The sequence below is a fragment of the Oncorhynchus kisutch genome, unplaced genomic scaffold (assembly GCF_002021735.2).
Source record: "Oncorhynchus kisutch isolate 150728-3 unplaced genomic scaffold, Okis_V2 Okis06b-Okis10b_hom, whole genome shotgun sequence".
Lineage (NCBI taxonomy): Eukaryota > Metazoa > Chordata > Actinopteri > Salmoniformes > Salmonidae > Oncorhynchus > Oncorhynchus kisutch.
The window spans coordinates 2,602,281-2,619,230 of record NW_022261983.1 but is presented as its reverse complement, the minus strand read 5'-3'; the positions used below and the strand labels follow the sequence as shown (position 1 = coordinate 2,619,230).

Here is a 16,950-nt window from a genome sequence, read left to right as displayed (position 1 = left end):
ATGGACAGAGAAATAGATACATAGAGAGAGAGAAATAGATCCATAGAGAGAGAGATATGGACAGAGAAATAGATACATAGAGAGAGAGATATGGACAGAGAAATAGATGCATAGAGAGAGATATGGACAGAGAAATAGATGCATAGAGAGAGAGATATGGACAGAGAAATAGATGCATAGAGAGAGAGAAATAGATGCATAGAGAGAGAGATATGGACAGAGAAATAGATGCATAGAGAGAGAGAAATAGATGCATAGAGAGAGAGAGATATGGACAGAGAAATAGATGCATAGAGAGAGAGAAATAGATACATAGAGAGAGAGAAATAGATGCATAGAGAGAGATATGGACAGAGAAATAGATGCATAGAGAGACAGATATGGACAGAGAAATAGATGCATAGAGAGAGAGATATGGACAGAGAAATAGATACATAGAGAGAGAGATATGGACAGAGAAATAGATACATAGAGAGAGAGATATGGACAGAGAAATAGATACATAGAGAGAGAGATATGGACAGAGAAATAGATGCATAGAGAGAGAGAAATAGATGCATAGAGAAAGAGAAATAGATACATAGAGAGAGAGAAATAGATGCATAGAGAGACAGATATGGACAGAGAAATAGATGCATAGAGAGAGAGATATGGACAGAGAAATAGATACATAGAGAGAGAGATATGGACAGAGAAATAGATGCATAGAGAGAGAGAAATAGATGCATAGAGAAAGAGAAATAGATACATAGAGAGAGAGAAATAGATGCATAGAGAGAGATATGGACAGAGAAATAGATGCATAGAGAGAGAGATATGGACAGAGAAATAGATGCATAGAGAGAGAGAGATGGACAGAGAAATAGATGCATAGAGAGAGAGAAATAGATGCATAGAGAGAGAGATATGGACAGAGAAATAGATGCACAGAGAGAGAGAAATAGATGCATAGAGAGAGAGATATGGACAGAGAAATAGATGCATAGAGAGAGAGAGATGGACAGAGAAATAGATGCATAGAGAGAGAGAGAAATAGATGCATAGAGAGAGAGATATGGACAGCGAAATAGATGCATAGAGAGAGAGATATGGACAGAGAAATTGATACATAGAGATATGGACAGATAAATAGATACATAGAGAGAAAGAAATAGATGCATAGAGAGAGAAATATGGACAGAGAAATAGATACATAGAGAGAGAGAAATAGATGCATAGAGAGAGAGATATGGACAGAGAAATAGATGCATAGAGAGAGAGAGAAATATATGCATAGAGAGAGAGATATGGACAGAGAAATAGATGCACAGAGAGAGAGAAATAGATGCATAGAGAGAGAGATATGGACAGAGAAATAGATGCATAGAGAGAGAGATATGGACAGAGAAATAGATACATAGAGATATGGACAGATAAATAGATACATAGAGAGAAAGAAATAGATGCATAGAGAGAGAAATATGGACAGAGAAATAGATACATAGAGAGAGAGAAATAGATGCATAGAGAGAGAGATATGGACAGAGAAATAGATGCATAGAGAGAGAGAGAAATAGATGCATAGAGAGAGAGATATGGACAGAGAAATAGATGCACAGAGAGAGATAAATAGATGCATAGAGAGAGAGATATGGACAGAGAAATAGATGCATAGAGAGAGAGAGATGGACAGAGAAATAGATGCATAGAGAGAGAGAAATAGATGCATAGAGAGAGAGATATGGACAGAGAAATAGATGCATAGAGAGAGAGATATGGACAGAGAAATAGATACATAGAGATATGGACAGATAAATAGATACATAGAGAGAAAGAAATAGATGCATAGAGAGAGAAATATGGACAGAGAAATAGATGCATAGAGAGAGAAATATGGACAGAGAAATAGATACATAGAGAGAAATAGATGCATAGAGAGAGAGATATGGACAGAGAAATAGATGCATAGAGAGAGAGAGAAATAGATGCATAGAGAGAGAGATATGGACAGAGAAATAGATGCACAGAGAGAGAGAAATAGATGCATAGAGAGAGAGATATGGACAGAGAAATAGATGCATAGAGAGAGAGATATGGACAGAGAAATAGATACATAGAGATATGGACAGATAAATAGATACATAGAGAGAAAGAAATAGATGCATAGAGAGAGAAATATGGACAGAGAAATAGATACATAGAGAGAGAGAAATAGATGCATAGAGAGAGAGATATGGACAGAGAAATAGATGCATAGAGAGAGAGATATGGACAGAGAAATAGATGCACAGAGAGAGAGAAATAGATGCATAGAGAGAGAGATATGGACAGAGAAATAGATGCATAGAGAGAGAGAGATGGACAGAGAAATAGATGCATAGAGAGAGAGAAATAGATGCATAGAGAGAGAGATATGGACAGAGAAATAGATGCATAGAGAGAGAGATATGGACAGAGAAATAGATACATAGAGATATGGACAGAGAAATAGATACATAGAGAGAGAGCGAGGTGAAGTGAGAGAGATGATTATTGCTGTTAATGGTAATACCATTTCCACTACTGCTATTACTGTTATTATTGATACCTTATTGCAGTTGGTCCCACCATTGTTGTTATAAGTGTATTTTGACAACATAAGTCATTTAACTTGCCATGTTAATAAAGTCTACTGAATTTAATTTAATTGAGAGATATGGAGATGGAGAGAGAAAAATAGATGCAGAGAGAGAGAACATCATTTAATTTAACGTCTGTACTTCAGCCTTCAGTTTGAGAAATCACCTCCGCGAGAGGCCCTGTAAACAGAGGCAGCACTAAACATCACATATCAGATCATAGAATTCCATTAAAAGTGTCACCTCGCCCTAATGCGCAGCTGCGTCAGGGAGCCCATTGTGATGAATGGCACTGCACTCCTGTGCGTCAAAGGGGTCTCAGTGTAATTAACGGGATTGGGAGTCCCACGGTGGAGCTGCACCACCAAGCCTAATGTAATAATAAGGTATACTGCATTAGGGTACCATTGTGACAGAAACCTAATTTGGTGTGACAGCAAAAAGGTTGTTATTGTGACCAGAATATATAGCATATTCCCCCATTTGCTTTAGTGAACCAGCCTTTACCACAGTCTGAAAGTTCCAAAATGATTGGATTGTTGGGCATAATATAAGTATTTGTAGTTTAACTTGCACTCACACCCCCACATGTTGTTTCTTCCTGCCACTGGTTCTGCTGATAGTGCTATTTCTCAGAATGGTCTTCTTTTTCCCTAATCCTCCACACCTTACTCTTCGACGTCTTGGGGGTACATCATCAAAAGAGGTGTCAGCCACAAATCAGAGCCCTGTGGCCTGTTTCTGTTCCCCCTCCTAGATTAGTCTAGGTCTCTCTGAAACTCTATAGGAAGCTACACTCTGAGCCACTGGTTGAGTCCCAAATGCCACCCTAGTCCCTATATAGTACACTAGTTTTGACCGGAGCCCTATGGGTCCTGGTCTAAAGTAGTACACCATGTAGGGATTTGGGATACAGGCACTGAGCCCCTGTGTCCCTTAGAGGACTACCAGGGTCATATATGTTAGTCACAGTTCAGTATTGATTTCCTGGACTACGAATGGGAATGCCAGCAGTCGGAAAACTGCGCTCCCAAAGCTGTCGAGATCCCCCCTCCTGCTCTCCCTACTCATGTTTTCCACCCGAGTTGGAAATTGTTACCGTATGACACCATCCCTGTCGCTCACAGCAACATGGTCGTTACGCCCTCACGGTCCATGCCGGTGTGCGATGAGTGAAGGATTGTAAGTGTTGACTAGACTAGAGGCCCTGGGATATGGTATCACCTAGCGTGGGCAACTGTTGCTATTGTTCTGTTGTTTAGAGCTAGCTCGGGGGTGGGACTGATATGGACGTTTCTGTTGTTATGGTGTGGGTGACTCTTTTAAACCATGTGTTTGGTTGTTATGGAGATGGTTACCAGGTGTGAATATGCCATGGTTGTTGTAACTCTGGTATTTATGATCTTGGGATAGCACCTGATCTGGGCTTATATGTTTAATGATGGTCATGAAGTTATTGTTCTGATGCCTAACATTAAATGGGAGATTTACTAGTGGTTTTATTTTACCATCATTCTTCAACAACCTTAGATTTTCACTAAATAAAATTCCTATTTATACTCAACTAATCTTAACTTATTAATGATCTTTAAATGGCCTCATGCTAAAGCTGTCGTCTTGCTCTATATATTCCTGCAAACAATGAACGTTCCTACAATGTTTGGAAACATTCCAATTTGTTGTACAGCTAACATTAGAATGGTGGATCTAAAACCATGTCTGTCTGTCTCTGTCTGTCTGTCTGTCTCTGTCTGTCTCTGTCTGTCTGTCTGTCTCTGTCTGTCTGTCTGTCTCTGTCTGTCTGTTTCTGTCTGTCTCTGTCTGTCTGTCTCCTGTCTGTCTGTCTCTGTCTGTCTGTCTGTCTGTCTGTCTGTCTGTCTGTCTGTCTGTCTGTCTGTCTGTCTGTCTGTCTGTCTGTCTGTCTGTCTGTCTGTCTGTCTGTCTCTGTCTGTCTGTCTGTCTGTCTGTCTGTCTGTCTGTCTGTCTGTCTGTCTGTCTGTCTGTCTGTCTGTCTGTCTGTCTGTCTGTCTGTCTGTCTGTCTGTCTGTCTGTCTGTCTGTCTGTCTGTCTGTCTGTCTGTCTGTCTGTCTGTCTTCCAGTACAGGATTGGCCAGCTGTATATGATCAGCAAGCACAGCCATGAGCAGAGTGAGCGTGGAGAAGGAGTGGAGGTGGTGCAGAACGAACCCTACGAGGACCCCACACATGGACAGGGACAGTTCACAGAAAAACGGGTCTACCTCAACAAGTAAGTGTGTACTTACCAACTGTGTTGGAAAAAGTACTCAATTGACATACTTGAGTGAAAATAAAGGTTTTCCCGAGTGGCGCAGCGGTCTAAAGCACTGCACTGCGTTGCTTGAGGCGCCACTACAGATCCAGACTGTGTCACAGCTGGCCAAGACCGGGAGACCCATGAGGCGGCGCACTATTAGCCCAGCGTCGCCCGGGTTAGGGGAGGGTTTGGCCTGCCGGGATATCCTTGTCCCATCGCGCTCTAGCGACTCCTGTGGCGGGCTGGGCAAATGCACGTTTACATGGTCATCAGTTGTACCTCCTACACATTGGCTTCCGGGTTAAGCGAGCGGTTTGTCAAGAAGCAGTGCGGCTTGGTAGGGTTTTGTTTCGGAGGAATCATGCCTCTCAACATTCGCCTCTTCCGAGTCGGTACGGTAGTTGCAGCGATGGGACAAGACTGTAACTACCAATAGGATATCATGAAATTGTGGAGAAAAAAAGGGTCAAAAGTACACAAAAAATATATGTAAAGTTACTTTAATAGAAAACGACTTAAACGACTTAAGTAAAAGTGAAAGTTTCCCAGTAAAATACTAGTAAAAGTATAAAAGTATCTGGATTTATGTGTACAGTGGTGGGGAAAGTACTCAATTGTCACACTTCAGTAAAAGTAAAACATTTAATTAAATGCTATACATCAAATTCCTCATATTAAGCAAACCAGACGTCACAAAGCCATGGTCCTGCCAGATTGAATAATGCCCACAGAAGATACAGTAAACGCAAAAGTCACATACTGTATACTCCGAAGCATCCTGTCAAATGATTTAAGCACAAGGTGTTGTGTAGTTTATTCCTATTAGTAAGCTACAGCAGGACTAATCTCCTGGCACTAGCGGAGAGCGTCTGACATATCCTTGGGGAGTGCCATATTCACTGTCTTCATTGGGTGAGTCAGTGCCACTGGAAAGTTTAGGACAATACTCCTCCAGGCTAGATGGATGTCATATTGTCATATGTGTCGCCCCTTCTCGTAGGCCTAGATTAGATGGTTGCATTCAAGACAAGGTCATTTTCATTGATCTCAGTTTGTCAGTGTCAGTAGAGTATCCTAGGCCTACCCTGTCATGGTTGTGGTATCATATTAAAGATTCTGATAATGAATGTCATAGAATTTCCTGAAATGTATGAAAATGTTCCTCTAGTTGGGGCTGAATTGCTACACTAAACATGAAACTCACACGCCTCCTATGATGTTGTGTATTTCATTATGATTGTTTACTGTCTGAGTTGGACAGTCTGCCTGTTTTGTCAGCAGTGTTGCTGTAAGAGGTTGTAACGTGTGTAGCTGCCCTGGCTACAGATGTAGGATCTTAGTAGAAATATTAGTCGTGTATTGGAGGTTTAAAAAGGCTTCTGAAGTTTGTAGTTTACACATTGACATTTCAGACTTGATTTTCCTTTACAAAATATGTATCTACCCCCACAAAAATTTAATCATATTCCACATAACAATTCACATTTCCTGTTGCTGCAGAATTATTTTCATGCTGTAGCAAACATGCTCAAGTTAAGATCTTACATCTGTTCTTGGCAGTAGGCCTAAAAAGGGCTTGTTGGACAAGGACATTTTGTGGTGTTTCTTGGTCACATTTATCATGTGTTAAATGATGCAATGTGATTGTAAAAATGTTCAGTTATTTTTGCTGTATTTTTACTGGAAAATGTTGGCCCAGTAACTTTTACTCAGGCCCAGTCACTTTTACTCAGGCCCAGTCACTTTTACTCAGGCCCAGTCACTTTTACTCAGGCCCAGTCACTTTTACTCAGGCCCAGTCATTTTTACTCAGGCCCAGTCACTTTTACTCAGGCCCAGTCACTTTTACTCAGGCCCAGTCATTTTTACTTAGGCCCAGTCACTTTTACTCAGGCCCAGTCAATTTTACTCAGGCCCAGTCCCTTTTCTCAGGCCCAGTCACTTTTACTCAGGGCCAGTCATTTTTACTCAGGCCCAGTCACTTTTATCCAGGCCCAGTCACTTTTATCCAGGCCCAGTCACTTTTACTCAGGCCCAGTCACTTTTACTCAGGCCCAGGCATTTTTACTCAGGCCCAGTCACTTTTACTCAGGCCCAGTCACTTTTACTCAGGCCCAGTCATTTTTACTCAGGCCCAGTCACTTTTATCCAGGCCCAGTCACTTTTATCCAGGCCCAGTCACTTTTACTCAGGCCCAGTCACTTTTACTCAGGCCCAGTCACTTTTACTCAGGCCCAGTCACTTTTTCTCAGGCCCAGTCACTTTTACTCAGGCCCAGTCATTTTTACTTAGGCCCAGTCACTTTTACTCAGGCCCAGTCACTTTTACTCAGGCCCAGTCAATTTTTCTCAGGCCCAGTCACTTTTACTCAGGCCCAGTCATTTTTACTTAGGCCCAGTCACTTTTACTCAGGCCCAGTCACTTTTTCTCAGGCCCAGTCACTTTTACTCAGGCCCAGTCATTTTTACTTAGGCCCAGTCACTTTTACTCAGGCCCAGTCACTTTTACTCAGGCCCAGTCAATTTTACTCAGGCCCAGTCCCTTTTCTCAGGCCCAGTCCCTTTTACTCAGGGCCAGTCATTTTTACTCAGGCCCAGTCACTTTTATCCAGGCCCAGTCACTTTTATCCAGGCCCAGTCACTTTTACTCAGGCCCAGTCACTTTTACCCAGGCCCAGGCATTTTTACTCAGGCCCAGTCACTTTTACTCAGGCCCAGTCACTTTTACTCAGGCCCAGTCATTTTTACTCAGGCCCAGTCATTTTTACTCAGGCCCAGTCACTTTTACTCAGGCCCAGTCATTTTTACTCAGGCCCAGTCACTTTTACTCAGGCCCAGTCACTTTTACTCAGGCCCAGTCATTTTACTCAGGCCCAGTCACTTTTATCCAGGCCCAGTCACTTTTACTCAGGCCCAGTCAATTTTTCTCAGGCCCAGTCCCTTTTCTCAGGCCCAGTCACTTTTACTCAGGCCCAGTCATTTTTACTCAGGCCCAGTCACTTTTATCCAGGCCCAGTCACTTTTACTCAGGCCCAGTCACTTTTACTCAGGCCCAGTCATTTTTACTCAGGCCCAGTCATTTTTATACTCAGGCCCAGTCACTTTTACTCAGGCCCAGCCATTTTATAATCTAAATCAAATCAAATCAAACTTTATTGGTCACATACACATGGTTAGCATATGTTATTGCGAGAGTAGCTAAATGCTCGTGCTTCTAGTTCCGACAGTGCAGGAATATCTAACAAGTAATCTAACAATTCCACAACAACTACCTAATACACACAAATCTAAGTAAAGGAATGGAATAAGAATATGTACATATATATATATATATGGATGAGCGATGACAGAGCGGCATAGGCAAGATGCAATAGATGGTATAAAATACAGTATATACATATGAGATGAGTAATGTAAGATATGTAAACATTATTAAAGTTACTTGTGATCCATTTATTAAAGTGGCCCATGATTTTGCGAGTCTGTATGTAGGCAGCAGCCTCTCTGTGTTAGTGATGGCTGTTTAACAGTCTGATGGACTTGAGATGGAAGCAGTTTTTCAGTCTCTCGGTCCCAGCTTTGATGCACCTGTACTGACCTCGCCTTCTGGATGCTAGCGGGATGAACAGGCACTGGCTCGGGTGGTTGTTGCCCTCTTTTTGGCCTTCCTGTGACATCGGGTGCTGTAGGTGTCCTGGAGGGCAGGTAGTTTGCCCCCGGTGATGCGTTGTGCAGACCACACCATCTTCTGGAGAGCCTTACGGTTGTGGGCGGTGCATTTGCCGTACTAGGCGGTGCTACAGCCCAACAGGATGCTCTCAATTGTGCATCTGTAAAAGTTTTAGGTTACAAGCCAAATTTCTTTAGCCTCCTGGGGTTGAAGAGGCGCTGTTGCACATTCTTCACCACACTGACTGTGTGGGTGGACCAATTCAGTTTATCTGTGATGTGTATGCCGAGGAACGTAAATAGTATTGTGATATCCTCATATCATTATGGGTCATTTAATAGAATAGAATGTAACATAATAGAATAGAATGGAAAATAATAGAACATTATGGAATGGAATAGTATAGAATGGAATAGAATAGATCAGAATAGAATGGAATAAAACATACTGTACACAGTATTGGCTGCCGTATGGACATGGAGGTTCCATAAAACACTCATAAGAGGACATAAAGATTTTAAGACATTATAGGTCTCACAGGTTCTATCCATAGAAGAGCAATCTATTTTATTGCATGTGTCATTTCAATCCCATTTTCTCTGTTAGTCCATCTCCACACTCTGTTGAACATGATTACTGTGTGAAATTGAATATTTGATTCTCCATTATGTAGATTTAGATCACAATTGAATTTGCTGTTAAACGCACTGGTGAGTCTGAAATACAGGTTCTGCTTCACTAATGCCCTTTCTGTGAGTTGGCCCTGGATTTGACCCAATCAGTCACACACTTCCACACACAGAGACACATGATAACATACACACTGCATGCACAAGCAAGTCCGCCTGCTCTTTCATACTCAAACATGCATACTGTATACCTCTGTCTCTCTTTCTCTGTCTTTGTCTCTCCCTCACTCCTCCCTATTTCTTTATTCTTAAAACGTGTTGTTCTTTCTCTTTATCTCAAACACACACATCTTTCTCTTTCTCTTGTAGTAATACTGACAGATCAGAGTCAATCAACTGAGTCTCTCACTCATCATCAGAGATGTGACCAGGAACACAGTTTAGCAGAGTGGGTTCATTCCAGTTTGGAAAATGGTCAAGATCCGGTCACCAATGGAAACAGCCTCCCACATCCAAATTTAGCCAAATCCTCCACCAGCCAGGCAACCGTCACAACCCAAGGGGTTCTTCATGCACTAAGTGGACAGTATTGTTGGACAGTCACAGAAAGTCCCTGCAGTGTGCTGCTCTGGGAAATCCATCAGGTCTAACTGTGTTCCAGACTGTTTCATTCTGATCACAGCAGACCTGCCTGTCTGGCGGAAGGAACTGCTCTCTATTGATTCCATGGGTCTGGTCCCTATGGAGCGTTATCTATCTCCCATTCACTGACTTCATTAGATGTCTGGGACGAGAGGAGACACTCTGATTGGTTTCCAGGGGGTCAGATAGGTACAAACCGGGTCAGCGATGGGCGACATCTTAAATGGCACCCTAATCCCTTTATAATGCAATATTACTTTTGACCATAGGGAATATAGTGACATTTGGGAAGCAGGTCATGATAATGGGTGGTACCAGTAATGTATGGTATCTATGAGTGGTACCAGTAATGTATGGTATCTATGGGTGGTACCAGTAATGTATGGTATCTATGGGTGGTACCAGTAATGTATGGTATATATGGGTGGTACCAGTAATGTATGGTATCTATGGGTGGTACCAGTAATGTATGGTATCTATGAGTGGTACCAGTAATGTATGGTATCTATGGGTGGTACAGGGTCCCAGTTCACAGGTTACAGATGCCCACTTCTGAAACTCCAGTTTTTAAACGTAATTTCAAAACCTTAGTTCTAATTTAGCACACATTATGTTACCATTCACTTCCCTGTAGAGATTTGAGTGACGGTTTTAGATTTTAAAATGCGAGGCAGAAAGAGAAAGAACTGGAAAAGACAGAGAGGAGTGGGGGTTTTCAGACAGAAGTAAGACTGGTAGCTGCCTGTGTGAGCTCTGATGGGAGAGGAGATCAGTGTTGTGTAAGTGGTGGATCATTTAAACAGTCACGTTGGGATGCTGTACCTGCCTTCCCACCCACAGACCACCTGCTACCACAGACAGACAAGTATGTAAGTGCGTGTGAGAGTTTGTATGTGCAGAAAGGGGGGGTGAGGACATAAAAGTGGTCCTCTATGCTATTTAAAGGTCCGTCAGTGAGAGTGCAATGAACACAGCATGTCAGTCCTCTGTGGAACTAACAGGAGATTAGCGACTGGAGGATCTGTAGACTGGGACCAACATGAACACAATATTCAGTCCACAGGAGGCTGCTGAGGGGAGGACGGAACATAATATTGGCCGTAACGGAGCGCATGGAATGGCACCAAACACATGGAAACAATGTGTTTTATGTATTTGATACCGTTCCACCAGCCCGTCCTCCACAATTAAGGTGCCCCCATCCTCATATGATTCAGCCATCTAATCAATAAGGCCGAGGGAGGGAGGGTTGTGCTCCAACATTACTCAGTAAATTTAGCATTTTGAGTGGGAATCCTCCCCCAGTGGCATTTGGCTGTTTAAAATGGCAGCCGCCCACCTTCTGTTGACAGAGCTATTTGCAACTTTATGGCTGGCCTGGTGCTGCAGTCTGCACTTCTCCAATGTATGATATTGACTGCAGTAAACTACCCCACCCGTGACACCCACAATATTTATGGGTCTGTGTCCCTCATACACAGCCGTTTGGGCTGTACCTGTTGGCTTTTGCTGTTGCGGCTTTCTGCTTCGATTCATCCACACAAATGTAGTGTCCGGATGGAATTGGGATAAAATATACTTTATGCCTCTAATAAAGTTTATGCCTCCACCCAAGGGCTCAAAATCTCACTGTCAATTTCATTTGTTCTCATAGGATTCTTGTCCTCTCTCCTCGTATTTAACAGTTTTAACTCAGCATTTTGCTTTTCCAAACTTTGCCAAAATATAAACATCCACCTCAGCATCACAGCAGCAGACATCTTTGCTGCTCATCCTTCCAGCTCTGGTTCTCTGGTTAGGGTTTAGATAGGACATTCTTGAATGGGTTCTCCCTGATTGGCTACAAGGTCAGACCATGATGGTCACAGAGGTTCCTTTAGTTCTGAATGAGAAAACCCCTGTCTGTGTTCTCTGTGCTCCGTCCTCTCCCTTTTACTGCAGGTTGCCCAGTAACATCACCATCATCTACAGCATTTTGAGCCGCAATGGCCACCCAGCAGTCTCCATTTTCAGCTCCTCACAGCTGGCGCCAGATACTGTATAGGGTCTAACAGTGAGGAAGGGATAGCAAGGGGAGGAAAGGTTCAGGTCTATGATTCAGATGGATGTCATGTCTTCTCTCCTTTCTGCTTGTTGTTGTTCTATTTCTCTCACTGTGCTCCACCTCTACTTCTCCCCTCTTCTTGTCTCTTCTCATCCCTCGTTCCCTTGCTTCTCTCTTTTCTTCACTCTACTCCTCCCTTATTTCATTCAGCTCACTTGTCTTCTTTTGTCTCTTTCAGTAAGCTCCCTAGCTGGGCCAGGGCTGTGGTCCCTAAAATCTTCTATGTGACAGAGAAGGCCTGGAACTACTACCCCTACACCATCACAGGTAACCACTCCTAGGACCATTACACTGTAACACCTCTACACTACTACCTACACCATCACAGGTAACCACTCCTAGGACCATTACACTGTAACACCTCTACACTACTACCTACACCATCACAGGTAACCACTCCTAGGACCATTACACTGTAACACCTCTACACTACTACCTACACCATCACAGGTAACCACTCCTAGGACCATTACACTGTAACACCTCTACACTACTACCTACACCATCACAGGTAACCTACTAGGACCATTACACTGTAACACCTCTACACTACTACCTACACCATCACAGGTAACCTACTAGGACCATTACACTGTAACACCTCTACACTACTACCTACACCATCACAGGTAACCTACTAGGACCATTACACTGTAATACCGCTACACTACTACCTACACCATCACAGGTAACCACTCCTAGGACTATTACACTGTAACACCTCTACACTACTACCTCCACCATCACAGGTAACCACTCCTAGGACCATTACACTGTAACACCTCTACACTACTACCTCCACCATCACAGAAGAGCAGTACAGGAATGCACAGTGTGACTGATAATGGAAAGGAGGAAAGGGGATACCTGGTCAGTTGTACAACTGAATGCATTCAACCCAAATGTGTCTTCCACATTTAATCCAAGCCCTCTGAGTCAGAGAGGTGCGGGGGCTGCCTTTATCGACATCCACGTCATCAGCGCCCGGGGAGCAGGTGGTGTTGGGGGTTAACTGTCTCGCTCAAGGTGAAGAACGACACATTTTTACACCTTGCCGGCTAGGGGATTCAAACCATGGACTGTACTGTACTCTGATAGACATTGTGATAATAGTCTATAGATAGGTGATGGACTGTACTCTGATAGACATTGTGATAATAGTCTATAGATAGGTGATGGACTGTACTCTGATAGACATTGTGATAATAGTCTATAGATAGGTGATGGACTGTACTGTACTCTGCACAGGGACTGTTTGTTCTGGCTGGCTAGTTTGGACTGGACTGACTAAGAGCTCTATCTGTTCTCAACCTTCTCTATCTGTTCTCAACCTTCTCTATCTGTTCAGACCCAACATATTCCCCCGCTTCATCCCTCTACCACACACACACACACACACACACACACACACACACACACACACACACACACACACACACACACACACACACACACACACACACACACACACACACACACACACACACACACACACACGAACACACACACACACACACACACACACACACACACACACACACACACACACACACACACACACACACACACACGAACACACACACGATATGTCTTTCCTCAGAGAGAAGAATCCCAATAGCTTGTTGGGAGGGATGGAGGAAGTGATGGATGATAACATGATGAGAGGATCATATTATTATAGCGCTCTAAAAGAAAACAAGCTCCTGCTGCTCCTTGTTGTCCTTCTCAGGTGTCCTCTTAACACATGATGCTCTCTCTCCCTCTCTTCTCCCCTCTTTCACCCCCTCTCTCCCTCTCTCTCTCTCTTTTTCTCTCTCTCCATCTCTCCTCTTGTTAAACTCCCTCCCCTCTTTCACTCCCTCTCTCCCTCTCCCTCTCTTTCTCTCTCTCCCCCTCCCTCCCATCTTTCTCTCTCTCTCTCGCTCTCTCTCTCTCTGTCTCTCTCTCTCGCTCTCTCTCTCTCTCTCTGTTTCTCTCTCTGTTTCTCTCTCTGTCTCTCTCACTCTCTCTCTGTCTCTCTCTCTCGCTCTCTCTCTCTCTCTGTTTCTCTCTCTGTATCTCTCTCTGTCTCTCTCTCTGTTTCTCTCTCTGTATCTCTCTCTGTCTCTCTCTCTGTATCTCTCTCTGTCTCTCTCTCTGTCTCGCTCTCTCTCTCTGTTTCTCTCTCTGTATCTCTCTCTCTCCTCTTGTTTAACTCCCTCCCCTCTTTCACTCTCTCTCTCCATCTCTCTCTGGTCCTGGATTCTTCACCTGCTGTGACGCAGAGTACACTGTGAGTATACCACTGATGTTCCTTACACACACACGCACGCACACACACACACACACACACACACTATGTCACAACCGGCCGTGTCACAACCGGCCGTGATCGGGAGTCCTATAGGGCAGTGCACAATTGGCCCAGAGTCGTCCGAGGCTGGAGCGGGGTAGGCAGTCATTGTAAATAAGAATTTGTTCTTAACTGACTTGTCTAGTTAAATAAACTAGTAGACATGCAGAGCAGTCTGCCAGAAGTCCAGGGTTAGGTGAGCTGTGCTCTGATGACAGACAGAAGAGTATGAAATGTTGTATTCCTGTAGAATTCCATCTCTGTTTTGAATCAGTGAATGGTTCCCCCAGAGATGTACAGAGCAGCAATACAATGCCACAGTAATGCTGTGTGGGTCCTTAAATTCCAAATCTAATAGCTAAATGATCCTTGGTATGACCATCTTAAAACAATTCCATATGTTCACTTAATAGCTTAGACTCTTATGTAAAGCACAAGCTCAATATGATTAGGCTTTGAATGTCATTAAAGGGACTTCAATATGGAATATTATTTAGTTTGCCTATAATTTTTCAATGAGTTTTACAGACAGCTTCATCTATTGTTCTGGTTCTATATTTAGCCATTGAGGATTTATTTTCAACCACCTCAGTCTGCGTCCTAAATGGCACCCTTTCCCCTATATACTGCACTTCTTTTGACCAGAGTGTGTGTGTGTGTGTGTGTGTGTGTGTGTGTGTGTGTGTGTGTGTGTGTGTGTGTGTGTGTGTGTGTGTGTGTGTGTGTGTGTGTGTGTGTGTGTGTGTGTGTGTGTGTGTGTGTGTGTGTGTGCGCGCACTTTAATGAGGCTAAATGAATGGAAGAGATGGAACACGTGCTCGTTAACAGGAGTTGACTACAGTGAACATGTTCAACATGGGGTTCTTGGTTGTGTGATATTGTGTCAGTAGATTGGGTGTAGTATACAAACAGCTCTGTTGAAGTGGAGGGATTGATGGCGTCTCCTGCTGTGTAGTTTTGTAGGACAGGAGATGTTATTTAAAGAAACAAAAGGGATGGATGTGCTGAAGATAATGTTGGTTCAGATGAAGATAAGGACACACCCTCTCTCTAGATAAGCACACACACACACACACACACACACACACACACACAACCTCCTGCAGCAAGCCTATAGCCTGGGCCCCACCCCATGCTGCTGCGCTGTGGACATATTCATTCCTTCCCATTCTCTCTATTCTAAAGAGGCATATGAACACACACACATACAGAAACACACTCAGTCTCTCATACCGTTATGTAACTGGAGATCTATTGAGCTTTATTGTAATTGCGGTGTTAAAGAGTTCATCTAATCAAAGCCTATGGTGAGAGCAGTGTGAGTGATAGTTGACTAGTCATGGGGGGATGGTGAGAGCAGTGTGAGTGATAGTTGACTAGTCATGAGGGGATGGTGAGAGCAGTGTGAGTGATAGTTGACTAGTCATGAGGGGATGGTGAGAGCAGTGTGAGTGATAGTTGACTAGTCATGAGGGGATGGTGAGAGCAGTGTGAGTGATAGTTGACTAGTCATGAGGGGATGGTGAGAGCAGTGTGAGTGATAGTTGACTAGCCATGGGGGGGATGGGGAGGAAGGTATAAGTGATAGTTGACTAGTCATGAGGGGATGGTGAGAGCAGTGTGAGTGATAGTTGACTAGCCATGGGGGGATGGGGAGGAAGGTATGAGTGATAGTTGACTAGCCATGGGGGGATGGGGAGGAAGGTATGAGTGATAGTTGACTAGCCATGGGGGGATGGTGAGAGCAGTGTGAGTGATAGTTGACTAGTCATGGGGGGATGGTGAGAGCAGTGTGAGTGATAGTTGACTAGCCATGGGGGGATGGGGAGGAAGGTATGAGTAATAGTTGACTAGTCATGAGGGGATGGGGAGGAAGGTATGAGTGATAGTTGACTAGCCATGGGGGGGATGGGGAGGAAGGTATGAGTGATAGTTGACTAGCCATGGGGGGGATGGGGAGGAAGGTTTGAGTGATAGTTGACTAGACATGGGGGGGATGGGGAGGAAGGTATGAGTGATAGTTGACTAGCCATGGGGGTGGGGGGTGGGGAGGAAGGTATGAGTGATAGTTGACTAGCCATGGGGGGGATGGGGAGGAAGGTATGAGTGATAGTTGACTAGCCATGGGGGGGATGGGGAGGAAGGTATGAGTGATAGTTGACTAGCCATGGGGGGATGGTGAGAGCAGTGTGAGTGATAGTTGACTAGCCATGGGGGGATGGGGAGGAAGGTATGAGTAATAGTTGACTAGTCATGAGGGGATGGGGAGGAAGGTATGAGTGATAGTTGACTAGCCATGGGGGGGATGGGGAGGAAGGTATGAGTGATAGTTGACTAGCCATGGGGGGGATGGGGAGGAAGGTATGAGTGATAGTTGACTAGCCATGGGGGGGATGGGGAGGAAGGTATGAGTGATAGTTGACTAGCCATGGGGGGGATGGGGAGGACGGTATGAGTGATAGTTGACTAGCCATGGGGGGATGGTGAGAGCAGTGTGAGTGATAGTTGACTAGCCATGGGGGGATGGGGAGGAAGGTATGAGTGATAGTTGACTAGCGATGGGGGGGATGGGGAGGAAGGTATGAGTGATAGTTGACTAGCCATGGGGGGATGGTGAGAGTAGTGTGAGTGATAGTTGACTAGTCATGGAGGGATGGTGAGAGCAGTGTGAGTGATAGTTGACTAGCCATGGGGGGATGGGG

At 44.1% G+C, this 16,950-nt stretch overlaps 1 protein-coding gene across 2 annotated transcripts in view; it reads left to right on the top strand.

The window, feature by feature from the left end:
- pitpnc1a (phosphatidylinositol transfer protein cytoplasmic 1a) overlaps positions 1–16,950 on the top strand; it is a 110,647-nt gene that overhangs the window by 78,560 nt on the left and 15,137 nt on the right. For both annotated transcript variants that reach the window (XM_031814122.1, XM_031814121.1), the window contains exons 2-4: positions 4,697–4,845; positions 12,095–12,183; positions 14,181–14,188. In XM_031814122.1, the coding sequence (XP_031669982.1) occupies positions 4,697–4,845; positions 12,095–12,183; positions 14,181–14,188 (246 nt within the window). The remainder of the gene's footprint in view (positions 1–4,696; positions 4,846–12,094; positions 12,184–14,180; positions 14,189–16,950) is intronic.